This window comes from Sorex araneus, chromosome 3 (genome assembly GCF_027595985.1).
Source record: "Sorex araneus isolate mSorAra2 chromosome 3, mSorAra2.pri, whole genome shotgun sequence".
Classification (NCBI taxonomy): Eukaryota; Metazoa; Chordata; class Mammalia; order Eulipotyphla; family Soricidae; genus Sorex; species Sorex araneus.
This window is the reverse complement of record NC_073304.1, coordinates 178,502,432-178,525,032: the sequence shown is the minus strand read 5'-3', so window position 1 is coordinate 178,525,032 and position 22,601 is coordinate 178,502,432. Positions and strand designations below refer to the sequence as shown.

The following is a 22,601-nucleotide window of genomic DNA, read 5'->3' as shown; positions in this document are numbered from 1 at the left end:
GAAGACACGGAGTAAAAAGATCAATAGACAAAATGGGTTCTTGTCTTCTGGGATTTAGTCCATGGTGGCAGATCCGATTAGGTGCGCCTGTGCTCACAGAGACGCTCAGAAAATGGCCACCCGAGGCCTGCTGAGCAAAGGCACCTCCTCTGTGTTGGGTGCTCAGCAGCTCCTCACAGCGGGCAGTTTGGGGTTGCTCTGCTGGTGCTCGGTGCTCGGTGCCTGCATGGTGCCAGGCCCAGCCTTGAGCCCTCTCCCTGCCCTGGAGGGCCTCCGCCACCCTCTCCCAGCCTGGGTGCAGCCTCTGACGGCACACTCACAGCTTCTGTTGTCGTGTTCTCTCCATTCCTCTTTACCAAGGGTCTAATTCACTACGGCCGAGACAACCAGACTCTGGATATCCTGCTCTTCCAAGAGGTCCTGGAGTATGCGTCCCGGATCGACCGAGTGCTGAGCTGCCCCGGGGGCTCCCTCCTCCTGGCCGGGCGCAGCGGTGTGGGCCGCCGGACGCTGACCTCCTTGGTCAGCCACATGCACGGAGCAGTTCTCTTTTCTCCCAAGGTGTCCAGAGGCTATGAACTGAAGCAGTTCAAAAACGATCTTAAAAGTGTGAGTTTGTCTTCTGCTTTATTCGGTTTCAGGTCACCGTCACTCTAAACGCTGTTAGGGACCTTTATAGCTCTCTGTGGCACAGTCTTTCGCTTGCACTTGAGCGATATTTTCCTTGTGATTTTTATTTTATTTATTTATTTATGTATTTATTTATTTATGCTTTTTGGGTCACACCAAGTGATGCTCAGGGGTTACTCCTAACTCTACGCTCAGGAATTACTCCTGGCAGTGCTTGGGGGACCATATGGGATGCCGGGGATTGAACCCAGGTCAGCTGTGTGCAAGGCAAACGCCCTACCCGCTGTACTATCACTCCAGCCCTCCTTGTGATTTTTTTTAAAGTAACTACTAGGATTTCTAGGTCCCAGGTATCCCAAGGGCTGGAGCGATAGCACAGTGGTTGGGCTTTCACCTTTCATGCGGCCAATCCGTGTTCGATTCCTCCGCCCCTCTCAGAGAGCCCGGCAAGCTACTGAGAGTATGGAGCCCACACAGCAGAGCCTGGCAAGCTACCCGTGTGTATTGGATATGCCAAAAACAGTAACAAATCTCTCAATGAGAGATGTTACTGGTGCCTGCTCGAACAAATCGATGAGGTATCCCAAATTATGGGATGTTGGTTGAACATGAAAAAGATGGAATTCATATAGGACATTATGTGGATATATATGCATATACATACATGTGTGGGTCTATACACATATACATATACACACCCACCCCTGTATATATAAACCCTCTAACTTTGAATGTTCTAGATGTAAAATAATAGATTTTCTCTCAAATCGAATTCATGAACTGGAAGTTTTCCAAACCCTGTGGTTGAAGTTTGATTTTTTAATTTTAATTATGGAAAAATGTGCATGAATAATAACGTGACTTAGTTTTCATATAGAATAAAAGGTTTTAACTGCGGGATCATTTGGATTATTTGACGGCTCTTCAAGGACCTTTTCTTCCTGTGCAGGTGCTGAATCTTGCTGGCATTGAAGCCCAGCAGGTGGTCCTTCTGCTGGAGGATTACCAATTTGTCCATCCTGCATTTTTAGAAATGATCAATAGCCTTTTGTCTTCAGGCAAGTAAATGCTTTCCTTTTCTTTTCCATTCTATTTCCCCTTTTCTTTTTCTTTACTTTCCTCCTTCCCCTCTCCTTCCCCTCTTTCACCACCTTTTACTGGTGTTGGTGATTGAATACAGAGCCTAATGCACTTCACCGTCCTACCACTGAGCTATGTTTGCAGCCCGTAAATGGGTCTACTGTAGTCTTACCTCTGACGCTGCATTTTTGTGGGAACTTTGTGGAGGGTGCAGGGTTTGAACCTGGGGCCTCTTGTATGTAGTAGGTGACCATCATGGAGGTCCAGCCCAATGTGCACTTGGAAGTAAATACAGCAGTGGTGGAATTTTAAATTTAGACAAGGAAAAGAAAAACTAATTTGATTTTTGTGCTTGTTTTGTTTTTGGTCCATACCTAGCAATGCTCAGGGGTTACTCCTGACTCTGCACTCAAGAATTACTCCTGGGAGTGTTCCCAAGACCATCCAGGATGTTGGGGATCATACCTGGGTCAGCATACAAGGCAGATATCTTACTCTCTGTACTATTGCTCCAACCCCAAGACAAAAGTTATGTGAATAAAATTATTATATGTAGAGTTGGGAGAGAAATGCAGGGCATAGGACACATGCCTTGTGTGGGGATGACCCTTGCTTGATCCCGTGCATCACATGGCTTCTGGAACATCACTGGGACCATCCCGGATGCCCCTAACATTTCTTGGTTGGCCTGGGACATCCCCAGCACCACAGGGCCCGGCCAGGACTTGAAGTGACACCCCACTTGTGTGGCTGAGAATCAAAAGCTGTCGTAGGTTCATGGGCATTGCTTGAGAGCCCCTCCCTCCCCAATTATTTTGTGTAAAATTATGTATCGGAGAACTTTTAGCATTGTTTTCACATAGATGTTATACTCTAAGAGGGGGAACTGAGACACTTAAAAAATGAACTAAGGGCCTGGAGAGATAGTGAAGGGAGTAAGGAACTCAGCTTGCATGTGGCCAATCCCAGTTTATCTTCAGCATTGTAACCCCTGAGGACTGCCAGGTGTGGCTAAATTCTAAATTACTTAGAATTTAACAACATTGGTTAGAGGGAAAAAATATAATTCATTCTTTATTTTTTAGTAAAATTTACTGTTTAAAATGAAGTATCTGCATTTAGTGCCTAGATGAGAATGACTGTTCATGGTACTCACTAGATACATGGTCAGTGGATTTCTTTTCGAGAGAACAATGACACAGCAATAATGGGAGGTCATACAGGCTTCAAGAGCTTGTGGCTGTTTGGTGCCGTCCCTGCATGTTGCTTAAATGGTCACTAGGTGGAGACCTTGTTTGCTAGGTTAAATAAACTAGCAGGATAGCTCACTAATATTTGTTTGGGGTTTTGTTCTGTAAACAGATGTCTAGCTAATCATTAATCCAGTGTTTGGTATTTTTGCTTTAAGATTTATTGATCTTATTATTAAGTATTATTATTATTATTAAGTATTATTATTATTAATACTACAAAAACTGAATAAATTTAATTTTTGTGAACATTTTGTCAAAGTAAAGCATTTGAAAAACACTTTTAAAGGGAAAAAACTTAGACCTCTGGTCTTCTGGCGGTTGGCTGATGGGGATAATCCTTGGGCCTCTTAGATGCAAAGTATGTGCCTAATCATTCAGTTACATTCCTTTCTCCTGTGCCATTTAAAAAAAATTCAAATTCTTATTCCTTATATAGTATGCAAATAGAGTTAGATTAACAAAAATCACTAAGTATTTTGGTATGGGTTAAAAATTAATGCAAGGCATGCAGCAGATTATGTCTGCATTTTTAAAAACAAGTAAATACAAGTTTGGGGATGGACAATGCTCTCCCGCCCCTGAGCTGAAGCCAAGTAGGAATGAGACTGTGAGGCACCTGGAGGAACACAGCGCTCGGGCTGGGGAGCACTGGCCTCCTGCGCTGCTCTGTCACATTATAGGTGCGTGGGTTTGTAGATGTTCGCTAATCGTCTCTTGTGCCATAGACTGCATCTGAGTCCTGGAGTTAGAGCGGTGGGCAAGACCCCACTCATCCTCTCTCTCCCAGGCTGTAGGGCCTTTGCTCTACCAAGAGCCATCTGGTTATTGCAGGGCCACAGGCTGCCCCTAAGAAACTTCCGTGTCATACTGTCTTGTTCTGGGACAGACCCTATGTCTTCCTATTCCCCTGGCATGGGCCCCATGTTCCCCAGCCCTGCTCTGTCAGCGCTTGGAATCCTCACCGACTCGAATGTGCCCTTCACTGTTCTGTGATGTAGTAGAAGCTGACCTAGTTAATATTTCTTGTAGACATTCATCTGCTGATTTAGTCATTCTTCAAGCACCAAATATTTCTGTTCCAAATATTTTGTCAAGACTACCCTAGGGGTGAGCCCCACCAGGAGGGATCCCTGAGCTTAGAGTCAGGAGTAAGCTCTGAGTACCAGCAAAATTGGTTCCAGAATGAAATAAATAAATAAATGAAAGAATGTCCCAAGTTTAATATTGAACATCATCAATTATTTGTCCTCTGGCAAGTCAGAAAAGAATGGGCAAGAAAGGGAAGTAATCTTTTCACTCTTAACTGCTGTGATACCCACTGAACAGTGTTGGATCTTGCCTGGGAGAGAAAAGGTTTCCTACTTAGTCTTCAAGGTCAGGAGAGACTTAGGGTGTAGGTCATAGCAGTTGGCAGTGCAGTGTACCGAAGGATAAAGAGGAACTTCCGGGAGGAAAAGGGGCAGGGGAAACTATATCCAGGAGGAGAGTTTCATGATGTGTTGAACTCAAGTGCATGGAAGCTACAGTTCTTGTGGGAGAAGAGGGAGGACAGCTGGAAAGGCAGCCGGCTGGCTTGTTCTGGGAGCCTTCTCCTGTGTCTTAGCAGCCAAATGTCTTTAAACAAGGGCTGCAGATGCAGATTTGCAAGTAATGTAGCAGTCGGTCAGGTTTGTGTATTTCAGGGAAAAATGCAACAGGGACAGACCATTTCTGGGGTTTGGGCCATACCCAGCAATGCTTAGGGCCTACTCCTACCTCTGTGCTCCTGGTGATGCTTGGGGGACAGTGCTGGTGTTTGAACTGGGTGAGGCAAGCACCCTCACACCTGTGCAATCTTTCTTCCGACCTCCAAGGGGAACATTATTTAATGCAAAGGTCGAAAAATCAGCACATTATTGACAGGTGTTTCGGGGTTGCTCTGAAGCTGTGGATGTTTCAAAGCGCCCTACTGCTCCTCCGCAGGCGAAGTCCCTGGGCTGTACACGCTGGAGGAGCTGGAGCCCCTGCTGCTGCCCCTCAAGGACCAGGCCTCCCAGGATGGCTTCTTCGGGCCTGTCTTCAGTTACTTCACATACCGTGAGTGCAGGAGTCCCTTCACCATCCCAACCCGTCCTGTCAGGTCCTGCCCTTTATTCCTGGCCTTATTGTTTGCATCAAATTCTTTAAGTCTTAGCTTGTTAATTTATGGTTTTCTCTTTCCTAGGTGATTTTAGAACAGAACACATGTTCCCTAAAGACTAACCTATAATAAAAGCCTGTTGAGAAAATTTTAAATAAAGGGAGGGATGAAAGTGTAATGTTCTTAGAATGTTTACTATAATGCTTTTGTTCTCGTGTGTTAAATTGGTGCTTAGCACCTCCTATTTTAGAGTTACTGAATTTACACTGTGCCACATTCCTTTTTAAAACTGTCTTATGTGCTTATAGATATCTGAAATTGAACTAAGTAAAGAATTAAGGCAGTAGTAACGTCACCTGGACCTTATTCCTACACTAAATCTTCCTTCTGGAATATTTTTTCTTTGCTTGTATGCACTTAGACACACAACAAATATTTTTTTAATCAAAATAAAAATCATATAATATTGTTTCATAACTTGTTTTAAATATGTAACTTCTACCATCCAATTTGGAAAATTTTGATCTCATAAAATCAAATCATTGATGGATTTTCTTATTGTTGTAATATTTTATATATTTTTCTGTATTTTTAAGGAATTCAACAAAACTTGCATATTGTCTTGATAATGGACTCTGCAAACTTAAACTTTATAATAAACTGTGAGAGTAATCCAGCTTTAAATAAGAAATGCCAGGTGTTGTGGATGGAGGGCTGGTCAGATAGCAGTATGAAGAAGGTAAGTTTTATATTTAAATAAGAAAATAAAAAATAGGATTTGGAGTGATAGTCCAGTGGGTAGGGTGCTTGCATTGCAGTTGACTTGGGTTCAATCCCCAGAACCCCATATGGTTTCCCCAAGTCCTGTCAGGAGTGATCCCTGAATACAGAGCCAGAGCCAGGAATAAACCTTGAACACTGCTGGGTGCCCCCCCTCCAAAAAGGGGAAAATAACTTTTTTTTTTTCAGAATTGCTGATTTTTAAAGCTTCTTTTGGTGTTCCTTACATTCACTGGGGCCGGAGCAATAGCACAGCGGGTAGGGCATTTGCCTTGCGCACGGCCGACCTGGGTTTGATTCCTCTGTCCCTCTCAGAGAGCCCGGCAAGCTACTGAGAGTATCCTGCCCTCACAGCAGAGCCTGGCAAGCTACCTGTGTCGAATTCGATATGCCAGAAACAGTAACAACAAGTCTCACAATGGAGATGTTACTAGTGCCTGCTCGAACAAATTGATAAACAACGGGATCACAGTCCTACAGTGTGACAATGCTAATTTCCAAAATTACTTATTTCTCCTTGTTTTGAGTGTTAGCTGTATCAAACAAGAGAAGTTGAAGATTTTTAGCTTAATTTAAAAAATTTAAAGTTGCAGGGCTGGAGAGAGAGCCCAGTCCTTAGGGTGCTTGCCCTGCTCTCAGCCTACCTCGGTTTGACCTTCAGCACCACCTAAGGTCCCTAGCCCTGCAAGAAGGAATCCTGAGCACAGGGTCTTGAACATAGCTACATGTGGCCCATAAACAAAATAATTTCCCCTACCCTGCAAAGAAATTCAGACTTCTACTACTTTAAATTTTCCCAGGTAGTGAGAGGGTTATTTAATAATATATAAGTAAAACAGGCTGGAGCGATAGCACAGCGGGTAGGGCATTGGCCTTGCACACGGCCGACCCAGGTTCGATTTCTTTGTCCCTCTCAGGGAGCCCGGCAAGCTACCGAGAGTATCTTGCCCGCAGGGCAGAGCCTGGCAAACTATCTGTGGTGTATTCGATATGCCCCAAACAGTAACAAGTCTCACAGTGGAGACGTTACTGGTGCCCACTCGAGCAAAGTGATGAGTGATGGGATGACAGTGATACAGTGAAACAGTGATAAGTAAAACTGCTCTTACAACATTATTGTAATTTCTTTAATAGTAATCTGTTTATAAAACTTTATCTTATTTTTGGTACTACCAAAAAAATCTACCTGAAGCTAGACAATAGATAGTTTTAAGGATTAACAATTAAGAAATAATTGATTATAAGTCATGAAACTAACTTTTCAAGGAACAGTTTTTGCTCTCCCTTTATTTTATGAAATGGTTTTATTTTTCAATTTGATAACAACTCTCTTGAATTTATTATTATGATGGTGATGATGATAGTGATGATGATATGTGATTTTATTTATTTTTGTCTTGTCATGAATCCAACCCAGTCCTCACTCATGGAAGATAAATGCTCTACTGCTAGGCTATATCCCCAACCCTCCTGCCTGCCTTTAATTGGTATATGTAATTATTTTCTAATTCAGTCCACATTGTGATTTACTTCATTTAGGTAATCTAGTCATTTTCCAAGTGAGATGCTGGAGCTTTATCCTATATGCTTTTTACTTGCATAATTTAATAGCTTGTATATGCATGTCTTGTCTAGGAATTGATGTATTCCTAATATATTGATATTAATTTTTCTCAGTCTAGGAAAGATACTAGAAGAAAAATTCAACTGGTACTTTCTTTTTTTTTTATAATTTATTTATTTTTAATTAGAGAATCACCGTGAGGGTACAGTTACAGATTTATACACTTTTGTGCTTATACTTCCCTCATACAAAGTTCGGGAACCCATCCCTTCACCAGTGCCCATTCTCCACCACCCGTAAACCCGGCGTCCCTCCCACCCTCCCCAATCCCATCTCCCCCCCACCCCACCCTGCCACTGTGGCAGGGCATTCCCTTCTGTTCTCTCTCTCTAATTAGCTCTTGTGGTTTGCAATAAAGGTGTTGAGTGGCCGCTGTGCTCAGTCTCTAGCCCTCATTCAGCCCGCAACTCCCTTCCCCCACATGGCCTTCAACTACAATGTAGTTGGTGATCGCTTCTCTGAGTTGCCCTTTCCCCGGAACGTGAGGCCAGCCGCGAAGCCATGGGGTCAACCTCCTAGTACTTATTTCTACAGTTCTTGGGTGTTAGTCTCCCACTCTGTTATTCTATATACCATAGATGAGTGCAATCTTTCTATGTCTGTCTCTCTCTTTCTGACTCATTTCACTCAGCATGAAACTTTTCATGCCCATCCACTTAACTACAAAATTCTTGACTTCCTTTTTTCTAACAGCTGCATAGTATTCCATTGTATAGATGTACCAAAGTTTCCTCAACCAGTCATCCGTTTTGGGGCATTCGGGTTTTTTCCAGATTCTGGCTATTGTAAACAGTGCTGCGATGAACATACATGTGCAGATGTTGTTTCGATTGTACTTTTTTGCCTCTCTGGGATATATTCCCAGCAGTGGTATTGCTGGGTCAAATGGGAATTCAATATCTAATTTTTTAAGAGTCGTCCAAATTGTTTTCCAGAAGGGCTGAACCAGTCGGCATTCCCACCAGCAGTGAAGACGGGTCCCTTTCTCCCCACATCCTCTCCAACAGCGGTTGCTTTTGTTCTTTTGGATGTGTGCTAGTCTCTGTGGTGTGAGGTGGTATCTCATGGTTGTTTTGATCTGCATCTCTCTGATGATTAGTGATGCAGAGCACTTTTTCATGTGCCTTTTGGCCATTCGTATTTCTTCCTTGGTAAAGTTTCTGTTCATTTCTTCGCCCCATTTTTTTTTTTTTTTTTTTTTTTTTTTTTTTTTTGGTTTTTGGGTCACACCCGGCGATGCACAGGGGTTACTCCTGGCTCTTCACTCAGGAATTACCCCTGGCGGTGCTCAGGGGACCATATGGGATGCTGGGATTAGAACCCGGGTCCGCTGCGTGCAAGGCAAACGCCCTACCCGCTGTGCTATTGCTCCAGCCCCTCGCCCCATTTTTTGATGGGGTTGGATGTTTTCTTTTTGTAGAGTTCAACCAGTGCTTTATATACCATTGATATCAACCCCTTATCTGATGGGTATTGTGTAAATATCCTTTCCCATTCTGTGGATAGTCTTTGTATTCTGGTCACTGTATATCTTGCGGTGCAGAAGCTTTTTAGTTTAATGTAGTCCCATTTGTTGATCTCTGTTTTTACTAGATTGCTTAGTTCCGTGTCACCTTTGAAGATACCTTTATCTTCAATATCGTGGAGGGTTTTGCCGACCTTGTCTTCAATGTACCAACTGGTACTTTCTTTTGTTAAAGGGTTTTAATCTCAGATTACTAAACTCAAACTTTTTTTTATAGTTAATTAAGACTAAAAGAAATGTTATTCTTGTTTCAGATACCTGAAATGTTACTTACTGAAGCAAGTAATGAAGAAAAATATAACAACAGAAAAAGGAAAGAAGACAAGAAAAAAAATTCAGGTGGTGTTTTGGTGAAATTTATTTAACCTGATTTTTGAGAAATAATTGCCATTTTCTGATGTCCATATAAAGATTTATGATGCTTATAAATTTGAATTATTTTATTTCTTTAGCACTGCATTCATTCATCATATAAAACATAAATTTGAATTATTTTATTTCTTTAGCACTGCATTCATTCATCATATAAAACAACTGCTTATTTTCTGAAATTGTCCCATAACATCCTATTTTATTTTTTCATCCTTATGTATTTCTATTTTAATCACTGTGCTCTCCAGTCCTGTCAGTGATAGGGTTTCATGCATACTCTCTGCTAGCTCTGTGCCCTGTACCCACTTGCCTCCACCTTTGTCTCAGGACGTGATCCTGTGCTGCCTCCCACGCCCCGCCATGTAAACTCAGTTCTGCAGACCAGTTCTCTGGTTCTGTTGCCTCTGGCCCTTTGTCATCGCCCTGCTGTGTTACTTCTATGCCAAAAGGAGAGAGAAGTGTGTGTCTCTCCCTCCTCCTGGCGGACTTCACTCAGCAGGTTTCCTTCCTTTCCATCAATTCAGGCAACAAATTACAGCCGAGTTTATTTGAAACACAGCAAAGTTAGTTTCATTTTGATGAAAACCCAAACTTAACCTTATTTTTATTTATTTTATTGTTTGCGGACCACCTGTGGTAGTGCTAGGAGTTCCTCGATCTTGGTGCTTGGGCTTGCTCCGGGTGGTGCTGGCGTGTGCTGTGCCCATTAGAGATGGTGCTGGATTTCCTGTAGGCAGAGTTCTCTGCCCGACACTCTCGTGACTTTTAAACTGATGTTTGTCATTTCATTTCACTGGACCGAAGAGAATACCTACAAAATTTAAAAATTCTCTTTCTAACTTGAATGTTCTGGAGAACCTATTTATGTTGTCTCAGATTGTTTTCTAAATGCCTTAACTTTCCTATTCAGTTCACACATGAAAATTACATTCCTTATATATGTATTTAATATTTTCTTAATTTTCATATTATTATTTCCTTAGTTCCAAATTGATTTTTTAATGCATTCTTTGTTTTTCTTTTGTAACAAACTGTGTTTATTCACTTATTTATCTAACCAGTTTCCCTTCAAGATTTTTACTGAACTTGTTTCACATTAGTCACTGGGCTTCTTACTAGAGGTAACTTAGGTACAAGATCTTAGTGTAACAGTTGAGGAATTATGCTACATGTTAACAAATAACTCCAATATAAAACAGATTATTGTAGCAGTTTCTGTGAAATGCATTGGAAAGTAAAATCTCTAGTTGGCTGATAATGAGATGGATTTTGGCCAAGTAGCTAGTTGAGGATCCCACATTCTGGTCAGAGCACACATAGAAAAAAAATGTTTGCAAAAGAAAACAGGCACTTTGTTGAACTCTAGAGAGCATTCAGGATTGCGCCTGGGTCTTCAGTAGCAGTGGGACTGCATGAAGAGAAGGCTAATGATGAACTTTCCAGGGTGTGTTGTGGAATCTGACTTCTAACTGGGGGTCATCGGATAATTTAGAGGCCTTAATAGAGATATAATCAAGAGGGTTTTTTGATTTATTTTAGCCACACCTTCCTCTGCTTCTGGCTTACTCTTGGCTCTGCACTGAGGGAGCACTTCTGATAGTGCTCGGAGGACCATATGAGATGCTGGGGATCGAATGTGGGTTAGCCATGTGCAAGGACAGCTTGTACTCTAACCTGCTATACTGTCTTTTGAGCCCAGACTTCTAGCTTAGACTCAAAGCAGCGTTCATTCTTTTCTTTAGTTAGAGGAAGTAGATGATTTAGGTTCTCTTAAATTGCAAATGCAGATAGACCATGGTCGATTTCAACTGGGAAGGAATGGGTGTGGGGACATATGAGGTCACTTAAAGGGGAGTCAGCGATGTACTGGCTGTTGTGTAAGGAAGAAAGGGTCGGGGTTGAGTTTCAGGGCTGGGATGTTCATTATGACCTGATTTTATTCTCTGTGGCAAAGAACACAGAGAGAGATCAAGCAAGGAGAGGAGGGTGTTATGGATCTTGGCTATGCTGAACATGATATGAACTTGTTAGGAATTTTTTGGCTTTTGCAGTCCTCTGTGTCAAGTGAGAGTTGATAAATATTTGGTTTGACACCTCATTTCCATTCAAGCAACTTTATTGAGCTTATGTTTGGATTACCTGTGTCAAGTAGTTTCAGTTCATTTATATGTTGTAACAATCAAAGATTTATCCTTCTTAAATTGTTCAGGGTAATATATCACAGTGAGAGGATAAAGATTACTGAAAACATATAACTCAAAATTTATAAGGAAAATAGGAGCTGAGAATAGAGCTTAAAGGGGGATATCTCCTGATTATAATAATGTATGTGGGAGAGTCTGGTATGACATATATAGGTAAGTTTATTTTCTCTTATTAGTATATATATTGAGTCATTTCTGTTTTCTTTTTCTAGTGGATCCTGATTTTCTAAAATCATTTTTATTAATCCACGAGTCTTGTAAAGCATATGGTGCCACACCAAGTCGATATATGACCTTTTTACATGTGTATTCTGCCATTAGTAGCAGCAAGAAGAAGGAATTATTAAAAAGACAAAGTCATTTGCAGGTATAATATTGATATTTTTGAGTTATTTTATGTGCAAAAAGAGAAATAGCACAATAAATATACATGTGTATATCTCAATGCCCATTCATTCTGACATGTATTTAGTATCAATAACCATTCTATTACTTTAAATACCTTGGGAAATCCATATTTATGCTAGATTATAAAAAATATTTTGCATTTTTTCTTATTCAGTAGTAAATTTTTTCTTTTCTGAGTGGTATTTATTGTCTTGTGGTAACTTATGTTGTATTAAAAAGTCACATGAAAACATTTTTAGGAATTAAGAAATGTCTACTAATATAATCCAAATTATACTTTCTATATTTAACTTCTAATATTCTATTTTATAAAGTAATCTTATCCATTACTTCACTTTTTACATTGTTTTATTGCTATAATTTTCTAATTGTAGAGTTTTAAACTAAATCTTACTTTAAAATCTCATCTCAGAATTTGTCACCGATTACTTCCTCTTCCAAGTCCTGGCTTCTCTTCATGAGAGATATAAATAGGGCTTATCAAATGGGCCAAGTTATCTTTTTCTTATAGATCACTTTCATTTCTGTTGTCATTAGTTATTAGTGAGAAGGTTAATTTCCTGATTTCTTTCTCTGTGGTGTTAAGAGTATATTGATTAAACTTGCTGAGTTGCATTTTAATTGGGGGTAGTGTGCTAGTGTGTTTGTGGGGGGAAGTGTGTAAGAGAGAGACAGAGAGAAACTACAATACACATGTAATGATCATTAGGTCTGCAAATAAATAATTGAATATTTTGGATGCTCCATAAATATTACTAACATACTTTTTTGGGTATTATCTCCTCAATATTTTGATTGGTTAGATAATTAGAAACCCAACTCTTACTAGGAAGATAGGGAAGTTTAATTTCTGTGGGTGGTCCTCCTGGCAGTATGCAAGGTACTGGGAGGGACCTGACGAGGCAAGGCAATAGGGAATGTTTCATATCCATTTCTTGGATCGGGCTTGGACGGTGGATACTGGGCCACAGCAGTCAGGCAGGTCTATGTCAAACTACCACTCCAAGATACGTAATGCTTTATGAATGTGAAGTGGTCTCTCCCACAGAGACAGGTGTTAGCTAAAACCCAATCAAGTGCCTAGCGTGTACGAAGTGGCCCCTGGGTCTGTATCAATCATTGAAACTGGAGCATGGAAAAGACTGACTTTTTCTTGCCTTCACTTTCTTTCTTAAAGCTGTGCGTCAAGTTCCTACTGTTCAAGCTACCAGACAGATGCTGATCTGTTCAGCTTTACTTTGATGCTTTAAAGTTGTTTTTCTTGTAAGCCTTTGTGGAATTATTTTACTATATCATTATAAATGTATGGGTGACTAAATAATTTTAATTAGTGACAAGAAGTAAGCTATGCCTACTTGAAAATGTTTTATATGTACACATTTGCATTTTGCTTGATTATTTATTATAGGGTTTATTTACTATGTGTCTATAAATTTTTGTTTTTTAAAAAAGTGTTGTCAATCCAAATTTTATTGATGTAGGCTGGTGTATCTAAGCTAAATGAAGCCAAAGCTCTAGTGGATGAACTGAACAGGAAAGCTGGAGAACAAAGTGTATTGCTTAAAACTAAGCAGGATGAAGCAGATGCTGCCCTCCAAGAGATCACTGTATCCATGCAGGTAAAGTTTAGAGTGAATCACCATTTCCATGCAGGTAATATTTAGTGGATCCCCAAATACAGACAATAGTAAAGCCATTGATGCCTGATTATCTATCAGTATGAAAAATGAAATTGCTACAAATGTAGATTTGAGAAACACTAATCAGAGTGACAGTACTACACTGTTTTTTACAAATGTACCATATTTGTTGCTGGGATAATTTTTTAAATCCTGCATTTTAATTTGTATTTTTTAAAAATATAAAAAGCATCTCTTGCCTTACTGTTGGGAAAAAATTAAAACAAATAAGATATAGAAATTTCCTGATAGTACAGGATTAATCATATCATCAGTTTCTCAGGCATTTTAGAAGCTCTCTTATCAACTAACATTGAAATTCAGCAGATAATGTTATTTTAACATATTTTGCATTATTTGTAAATACTGATTGCATTCAAATGGATTGAAATATCATTTAAATACCTCTCTAGGATGCAAGTGAGCAAAAGACAGAACTGGAAAGATTAAAGCACAAAATAGCAGAAGAAGTTGTTAAAATTGAAGAAAGGAAAAGCAAAATTGATGATGAATTAAGAGAAGTACATGTAAGTGCCAAAAAGGAAATATTCTCAGGTCCACTTATATTTTTGTTTGTTTACTCTTGTTTTGGGGCCCACCCGGCAGTCTTCAAGGCTGTCCTCCTGGCTCAGTGGTCAGCAGTTTTAGCAGTGCTTAGGGGACCATATGTCAGGGAATTGAACTCAGGTTTCCTGCATGCAAAGCATCTTTAAGCCTGTTAAACTCTCTGTCTGGTTTCCACTTTTAGCAACAATGCTACACAACTTTTAATGCCAGTAGTACCATTGAGTTTAAACATTAATTATTCAAATTATTTTCTAATTATTTATAAAAGGGAGTCAAAGAAAGTTGTCAATAAAGAAGTGATGGAGTTCATGCCCAATTCAATCAGCTTAATCAATGGCTGAGTAAAATAACAGTACTGCTACATTATTTAAAAAAAAAAAAAAAGGAAAGAAAAGAAAGGACAAGTGAGCAAATTACCTTTGTGGGGCCGGAGCGATAATACAGCATGTAGGGTTTTTGCCTTGCACGAAGGCTATCTGGGCTTGATCCTCAGCATCCTTTGTGGTCCCCCGAGCACTGCCAGGAGTATTTCCTGAGTGCAAAGCTAGGAGGAACCCATGAGTATCACTAGGTGTGACCCAAAAAGAAAAAAAGGATAAAAAACGAAAACAAAAAATATCCTTTGTTCACTAGAATAGTCTTGGTGGGGGCTATTCTGGGCGGTTTCTACGGCTTTGCCTTGCAGTGGTCATGGGGCCTGGGGATTAGACCAGGGCCTTGGGTGTTGGAGGCACATGCTCTACCATTGAACCACATCCCTGTCCTCTAGAAGCCTTTTTTAATAAAGTGATACCTATTGCATGATCTGTAAGGAATTAAGACTATTTCCTAGTACTTTTTAGAAAGGAAAAAAATGCCATTTCTTATTTTTAGCCTCTAGTCAATGAAGCTAAACTAGCAGTTGGAAACATTAAGCCAGAATCACTTTCAGAAATTCGCTCACTGCGTATGCCCCCTGATGTCATCAGAGACATTCTCGAAGGAGTTTTAAGGTTGATGGGCATCTTTGATACTTCGTGGGTGAGCATGAAGAGGTAAGTTTTTGATTTGTGCAGAATTAGTGTTTTAGTAGTGGCTTACAGTTCCTTTTGTATTTTCAAATATTATACAGTTTTTTAAACATCATATGTAATCTGGCTCATAAATTGCCTTGATATTTCAAGATTGTCTATGTAATAATATCAAGATTTCTTTATATTTTTTCTCCACAAGTGATTGAATAAATGAATGTCTTAAAATCTTTAAGAATATCTCAGTAAGTATAATTTATTTAGGTCTTAGTAGAGAACATTCTGCCTCTATGATATATTGATGACGAAAATAGTTACTTTTCTCAGTCTTTAACTGACAGAGAGAGACTGAGAGCTGATAAAATCATAGAAGAGAGATGGAGAGAGAAGGCTGAATATGAGTCCAACTGGCAGCATGTGGCTTCCTGTTTCACACTACAACACTGCTATTAGGGTTGTGCTAACATTTAACTGTCTTAAAATTAGGATTTTGATTGATAGTAAATTTTCTATATGGGTAGGAGAGATGTAGGTGAGGAAACTTGAAAATGTTTTTCTTAGAATGGAGTCAGAGTACTGTCTTATGTCTATGACACTGGGTACCCGGTTGGTCATGTAAAGGGATATGGGTAAAATAACATTTCACTGCTCAGCTCATTTGTAGAACATTAGGAAAAGTGTTTTGTAGTTTTTGTGCCTCTTAAAAATAGTACATTAGAGCTTTAAAGACTATTGTACTATTGTTTATTAATAGTTTAAAATGTCTTGTTAAATTGCTGTAATTTTAGTTTCCTTGCAAAAAGAGGTGTGAGAGAAGACATAGCAACCTTTGATGCACGAAATATTCCAAAAGAAATAAGAGAAAGTGTTGAAGAACTTCTTTATAAAAATAAGGGATCTTTTGATCCAAAGGTAATTTTTAACAATAATGCCTTGAATCTCCTTTCAATACTACATGTTTGCTTGTTAAAATATGAGGATTTACTATCATTCATTATTTAGATTGTCTAGACACTAAAAGCTAAAAACAAATTAACTGAGTGTCTAAGAACTGGGAAGCATGCTCAAGCAGAATCAAAAACACTCTCATCCAGGGTGGGGTTAGAGCGCAGGTGTGTTCCCTGTAGTGGGTTTGAATCCGAATGATCTGTCAATGCCACCCCAGCCAGTCACCTCCCATGTCATGCTTGCTTTCTGCACCTGCCGTACAGTAGCAGGTGCCAGTTCCAGGAAGCTTTTATCTAGTTTCATAGTGTCTAATCTTGTGATTCTGGTGTATTTCAGATGATTTGCTCAAAATGAGTCGTACATGTTCTTTGATACCAATAGATGTGGTTTCAAGATTATGTTTATCTCATTAAATTGTATTCCACTGTAGAAGAGAAGGGATTGATGTTTTAACTTTATTACTGCAAGTGTATGTGCCTCGTATAAATGTGACTAATGGAGTAATTATTTATATCAAAATGTTATTACAGATTGTGTGCGGTTCAAAGATTTTCTTTAAGCAAAAAAATAATTTATATTTAATGTAAATAGAAACTCAAATTTATTTTAATTAAATTTCAACTGAAAACTTATTCCTTGGGCTGTTGTGAAGTGATTGCTCTAATGAAATATTCCCAACTTTGCTTTAATGTAAAACTGAGTGTGGATGCTGGATTAACTTCTGGTGGACTTTTCAGAATGCCAAGCGTGCCAGCACCGCGGCCGCACCCCTCGCGGCCTGGGTCAAAGCTAACGTGCAGTACTCTCATGTCCTGGAACGGATTCAGCCTCTGGAAACAGAGCAAGCAGGATTAGAGTTGTAAGTGAATGATCAAATGCTGATAATTTAACCTTTATTTTTATTACTTGGATTACTTAGGTATAGTACTGGTTTCTTTTTTAGGATTTACTTCTTTCCTGTGGTAGGATTTTAGAAGTAATAGAAAATAAATTTATCCAGAATTTTGAATGCACAACTATTTCGCATGCACTCCTTAGAGTGGTAGAATTTAAGTCAGAAGCTATACTTATTTTCACAGTTAAATTATAAGTACTGATTTTTGGACAGACTTTATTATTATTTGCTGCAGGATTACATCCTAAGGTGCTATTTTTTTTTTTTACTGCTGCTATCTAACATAGAATAACCAATAAACTTGTTATGTTTTAGGAATTTGAAGAAAACTGAAGACAGAAAAAGGAAATTGGAGGAACTTCTTAATTCTGTTGGTCAAAAAGTGTCAGAACTCAAAGAGAAGTAAGTTTTAAATGTATTTTTGGTATTTGAAAACATCAGTTAATTTTTATTTTAAAAAGCTTAGTTGTAAATCATTGTTTTTGCTTCTTTATGTGATTTATCACCTTAAATTTGGAAAGAGTAATATAGAATGTATCCCTTCAAGTATATCTTAGATACTAAAAATATGTTTTATGTGTTTACCCTCCCTTCATATAAAATAAAAAAACAGGAATTGGATGTAAGGAGAGTTACAGCTGTAATTTCCATTTCTTTATAGTCTTAATCGTAAGAATTTAGACTCTTAAAAAATTTAGGTTGATAATCTTTGCAGCTGAGCAAGATGACCTTGGGAGGTGAATGTCAGATTGGGAAATATTTGTCAAATGTAGTAGGGCACCCCAGCTTTGTGAGATAGCACCTTAACTAAGTGTTCCAGTCTGTCTCTTCTAGTAATTTCTTATACTAAATATAAGTATTGTTATTAATCATACTCTTACGTAAAAGTTACCTAAGAATAATGAATTCACTGTTACCTTTAGTTAAGTTTTAGTGTTTCCATAGATTTCAGAGTAGGACTTCAGAGGCAGCCAAACTCGAAGCTGAAGTCAGCAAAGCACAGGAGACAATCAAGGCTGCGGAAATCTTGATTAACCAGCTTGACAGAGAACACAAGCGTTGGAATGCCCAGGTGTGTGGGGGGCCTTGTCTTTCCTGCCACCCCTCATCCCATGTCCTCGTCACTCGCTTAGTGTAACTGCTGGCCCAGAGTGTGAGTTAACTGGAGCTTGTCTTGTCCAGCCACAAGAACATCATCTAGACCAGGGTTTCCCAGTGAGGCTGTTGCTTTTAAAAAACATTGGTGTGTGTAAGAACCAGGAAGCAAAAATCCTCAACGAAATCTCAGCAAATTGAATCCAACAGTACATCCAAAAACAAAAATATCATACAACCATGATCAAGTGGGATTCATCCCCCACATGCAAGGATGGTTCAATATATGCAAATCCTTTTCTTTCTTCACATGGAGTCTCCTTATCTGTCTCCTTTCTATCTGCCCTTTATGTTAATCTCCTCCTCTTAATTCCTTATCTGTGGAATTACCTTCCCAAAATCCAAATCCACTATATTGCTTGCTGCCCCATTTGCATTTGCAGTGGATTCATATTATACACAAATACATTCAAGACAGAGTCCCCACGGCAGACAATATTCCCCGTACGGACTCTGTCTTGAACGTATATGTGTGTAATACGAAGGCGGGGGAGAGTAGGAAAGGGGGGTATACCGGGGATATTGGTGGTGGGGAATGTGCACTGGTGGAGGGATGGGTGTTTGATCATTGTGATTGCAACCCAAACATGAAAGCTTGTGTATTGAATCACTATCTCACGGTGATTCAATAATTAAAAAAAAAGAGAGTCCCCTTATGGCCTGGGAACCTTTCTGAGGCCGGTGGCTTCTTTCTTTTCTTTTTCTTTTTTTTTAAGTCTTATTATTATTATTTTTTTTAATTTTATTGAATCATCATGTGGAGGGTTACATAGTTCTCAGGATTATGTCAGTTATACAATACTCAAACACCCTTCCCTTCACCAGTGCCCATCTTCCATCACCAACCCCCACAGTATACCTGCCGCTCCCTCCCACCTCCCCAGTCCCCACCCTTGTAAGTGATAAGTTTCACTTCCTTTACGATTTATCTCGATTACATTCCATGTTTCAACACACAACTCACTACCGTTGCTGGGGTTTCCCCCCCAAAAGAAAAAGACAGTCTTATTGCCAAGGAGGCATTTGATAGTTCTCCATTGCTAAGAATATAGAGATATTAAGTCCCGCTGTTTGTTACATAACTTTTCTTTTTCCCCCTTGCCCCGCGCGGTGGCTTCTTTCATTTCATTTCTCCTCTTGTGCTTCTCATTTTCCTCAGCTTGTGTGTTTCAGCGTGATATATTAAGGCTTTATCTTTGTTTTCTGCATTTTATTCTCTATTTTAATCTTATTTTACAAGGTGATACTAATGTATGGTATTTAATTGCAATTAAAATAGAAAGTATGCTTTTGGGGGATTAATTTTGGGGATTAAAGGTCTGTCTCTATTAGAATTATTAGGAATGTTTAGTGACAATATATGTTTGTTTCTACACATATATTAGAATTTTCTAAAAATTTTAAACACCCCAGTGGAGTTTGAGGCCTTGATAATTTTACATTTTGACAACAGTATTGAAGAAGGGAATTGTTATTTGTAATAATAAATTTTTTTCTGTAGTCAAAATTCTGAGTTGTGAAGCTGTCATTTTGTTTTCTCGATGTTAGAGTATTTCTATCTCTCCCTCTGTCCCTTCTTTCTTCCAGGTTGCAGAGATAACAGAGGAATTAGCTACTCTTCCGAAGAGAGCTCAGTTAGCTGCTGCCTTTATTACTTACCTGTCTGCCGCTCCTGAGGGGCTGAGGAAATCCTGTTTGGAAGAATGGACAAAGTCAGCTGGGATCGAAAGTCTGTATTTAGTTATCTTTGAATTTAAACTTTCACTATACTAAAAACGCATCCTTGACTTTCATCATTTCTTTTGTTAGTGAGGAAAATTTTTTTTTGTGAGTTAAAAGTGACCAAAAATATTTTAAATTTGCCAGATGGCACAAATGCTCTAGGAATTATTAATGTTCTTTAATTCCTAAGATTGTTCTATAAAACTGAGCCAATTCACTGAATTATTTTTGAATTTGCATGAATGCAGTTAAATGTTTTATTATGTAATGTTATATTAATTTTATATTATGTAATGTTAATTAAAAGATGAAATATTAGAATTCCAAAATTCCTCATGAATTTTGTGGTTTTTAATAAATCTTTTAGCTGAATAGCTTCCTTTTGATAGAAGAAATATAGTTCTAGAGTTTTAGCCTGTGCCTTTGTATATTTTTTAAACTCTTCCTCTTTAGCATCTGCTGCTAAATGTGGAAGAATTGATTTTATATTTATGATGCTCACAGTATGTATGTTTTAGTAGTTTAAACAGTTTGTTCCTGCCTCATTGTTAAGTATCTTAGTAAAATGTTACTGGTTTCTTTAACTTTCTAGAGTTTGACCTAAGGAGATTTCTGTGTACTGAAAGTGAGCAGTTAATTTGGAAAAGTGAAGGGTTACCATCAGATGACCTTTCCATAGAAAATGCTATTGTTATCTTACAGGTGAGTGGACTCTTACAATCTTCTCATTCCAAATGATTGTTGGGGTAGGGGGCAGGGAGATAATGTTAAACTGGGCTGAGATCTTCCCAGAGGAATCACAGGAAGACAAATTGTGATGCAATAAGCAAAGGGTCTTTATTGGCTAGCTTGAGCTAGGGTCCAAATCTCATCCAACGCAGTGGAGTCTTGACAAGGACCGTGACTCCAAATCACAAGCAGTTTATATAGGGTTCAGAGTTAAGAGCAGTTAATATACTGGTCTATTTTTAGCATTGGTCTTACTACATCAGTGGTCAGCACTTAGACAGCAGGTACCAGTAAGTTTGGGGTTTTTTCCAAGAAGGGTGTGGTTACCCCTCATGACTGGCCAGATCCAACTGCCCAGCTTCTTATATAGGTGAATTACTCAATTGGGAGTTTACCAGAAACTGCAAGTCCTGCCTCGGGTAAACAGAAACTGAGACCTAGTTGAGATTTAATGTTAGCTGCAGCTTGTCATGGCATCAGTTTTGCCCTCACAATAGTAGAGTGGTTAAGGCACTTGCCGTGCATGCAGCTGGCCCGGTTTGTTCTCTGGCACCATGTGGTTCCCTAAGTGTTACTGCGTGCCCAGCTTTTGAGTCCTGAACACTGCCCTGGTAGCCCAGATCCTGGCACTGCAAGGCACGAGCAGTACTGCACCTGTGGGCACCCATGGCCCCTCCCACAGAAATGCCAACCAGGGATTGCTAGAAGAGGCAGACCTCAGCACTGCCTGGAAGATCCCCCCACCCCCAAAAGGAAAAGTTTAGTTTGAAATTTGTTGAATAAAATACATTTTACATTTATTTTCTAATTTGTTGCCCTTTATAGTTATTCCCTTCAATTATATAAAAATAAAAAGTATTTTGGCAGCGAAAATCCATTTTTAATTCGGGGAGGAATCTCTAATTTTCAGTATAATTTTTTCCTAGGTTTTTGGGCCACATCTGGCAATGCTCAGGGCTTACTTTTAGCTCTGCTCAGGAATCATTGCTGGTGGTGCTCAGGTGCTGGGGATCACCGAATGTGAAGCAGTTGCCCTCGCCGCTGTCCTAGCTCCCTGGCCCAGCATGTGATTTTCTCCTGGGGAGATCCTCAGTGGGCTCAAGCAAATCCTTACCTCCTGGTGACTCTGTTCAGTTTCCAGTGTTGCATGACCCTAAACAGCACTGAGAGCAAGCCCTGAGCAGAGAGTTAAGAGTAGCCCCAGAGCAATGCTATAATAAAAGGCCCCAAGACAATTAAGTTAAAGTTATAAACTGAAGTGGCATTATTTTGATGACAAAATGTTCTAAGTTGGGGGCTGGAGAGATAGCACAGCGGGTAGGGCGTTTGCCTTGCACGCGGCTGACCCGGGTTCAAATCCCAGCATCCCATATGGTCCCCTGAGCACGGCCAGAGGTAATTCCTGAGCGCAGAGCCAGGAGTAACCCCTGTGCATCGCCAGGTGTGACCCAAAAAGCGCAAAAAAAATAAAATAAAATAAAAAATAAATAAAACTTCACAAAAAAAAAATGTTCTAAGTTGAATTTCCTATTGTCCCAGTGTACTTATTAATAGTTTTCCTTTTGCTCTTGAAACTGTCTTGGTTATATGATCTTTCTGTTGTGAGACCCAGTAGAAAGTGTCTGAGTATAAGAAACTACAGGAAAGGTGTGAATCAAAAGCATCCAGAGAGGAGATGGGAAAATTGCTATTTAGAATTTCACAATATTATACATTTTTCTCGTTTTTATTTTCACAGTATTATAAATGTTTCTTGTAATGACATGTATTTAATTCTTTATTGTTGATAGACAGTTCAATGTCAAATCTTTTTTGCTCTGAACCACCAGAATTAAAAATAAATCCTAAATTGGTAATAATACTATGTGATTCTACATTGTATGTCAATATTTATTAAAAAT

The 22,601-nt window shown here is 39.2% G+C and overlaps 1 protein-coding gene across 2 annotated transcripts in view; it reads left to right on the top strand.

Annotated features, from left to right (window-relative positions):
* The window catches only part of DYNC2H1 (dynein cytoplasmic 2 heavy chain 1), a 153,837-nt gene that overhangs the window by 67,912 nt on the left and 63,324 nt on the right, over positions 1-22,601 (top strand). For both annotated transcript variants that reach the window (XM_055131929.1, XM_004605157.2), the window contains exons 49-63: positions 361-609; positions 1,580-1,688; positions 4,926-5,039; positions 5,679-5,821; positions 9,266-9,350; positions 11,800-11,954; positions 13,477-13,614; positions 14,088-14,201; positions 15,115-15,275; positions 16,040-16,163; positions 16,937-17,058; positions 17,410-17,496; positions 18,040-18,166; positions 19,837-19,978; positions 20,564-20,673. In XM_055131929.1, coding sequence (XP_054987904.1) covers positions 361-609; positions 1,580-1,688; positions 4,926-5,039; positions 5,679-5,821; positions 9,266-9,350; positions 11,800-11,954; positions 13,477-13,614; positions 14,088-14,201; positions 15,115-15,275; positions 16,040-16,163; positions 16,937-17,058; positions 17,410-17,496; positions 18,040-18,166; positions 19,837-19,978; positions 20,564-20,673 — 1,980 coding nt within the window. The remainder of the gene's footprint in view (positions 1-360; positions 610-1,579; positions 1,689-4,925; positions 5,040-5,678; positions 5,822-9,265; positions 9,351-11,799; positions 11,955-13,476; positions 13,615-14,087; positions 14,202-15,114; positions 15,276-16,039; positions 16,164-16,936; positions 17,059-17,409; positions 17,497-18,039; positions 18,167-19,836; positions 19,979-20,563; positions 20,674-22,601) is intronic.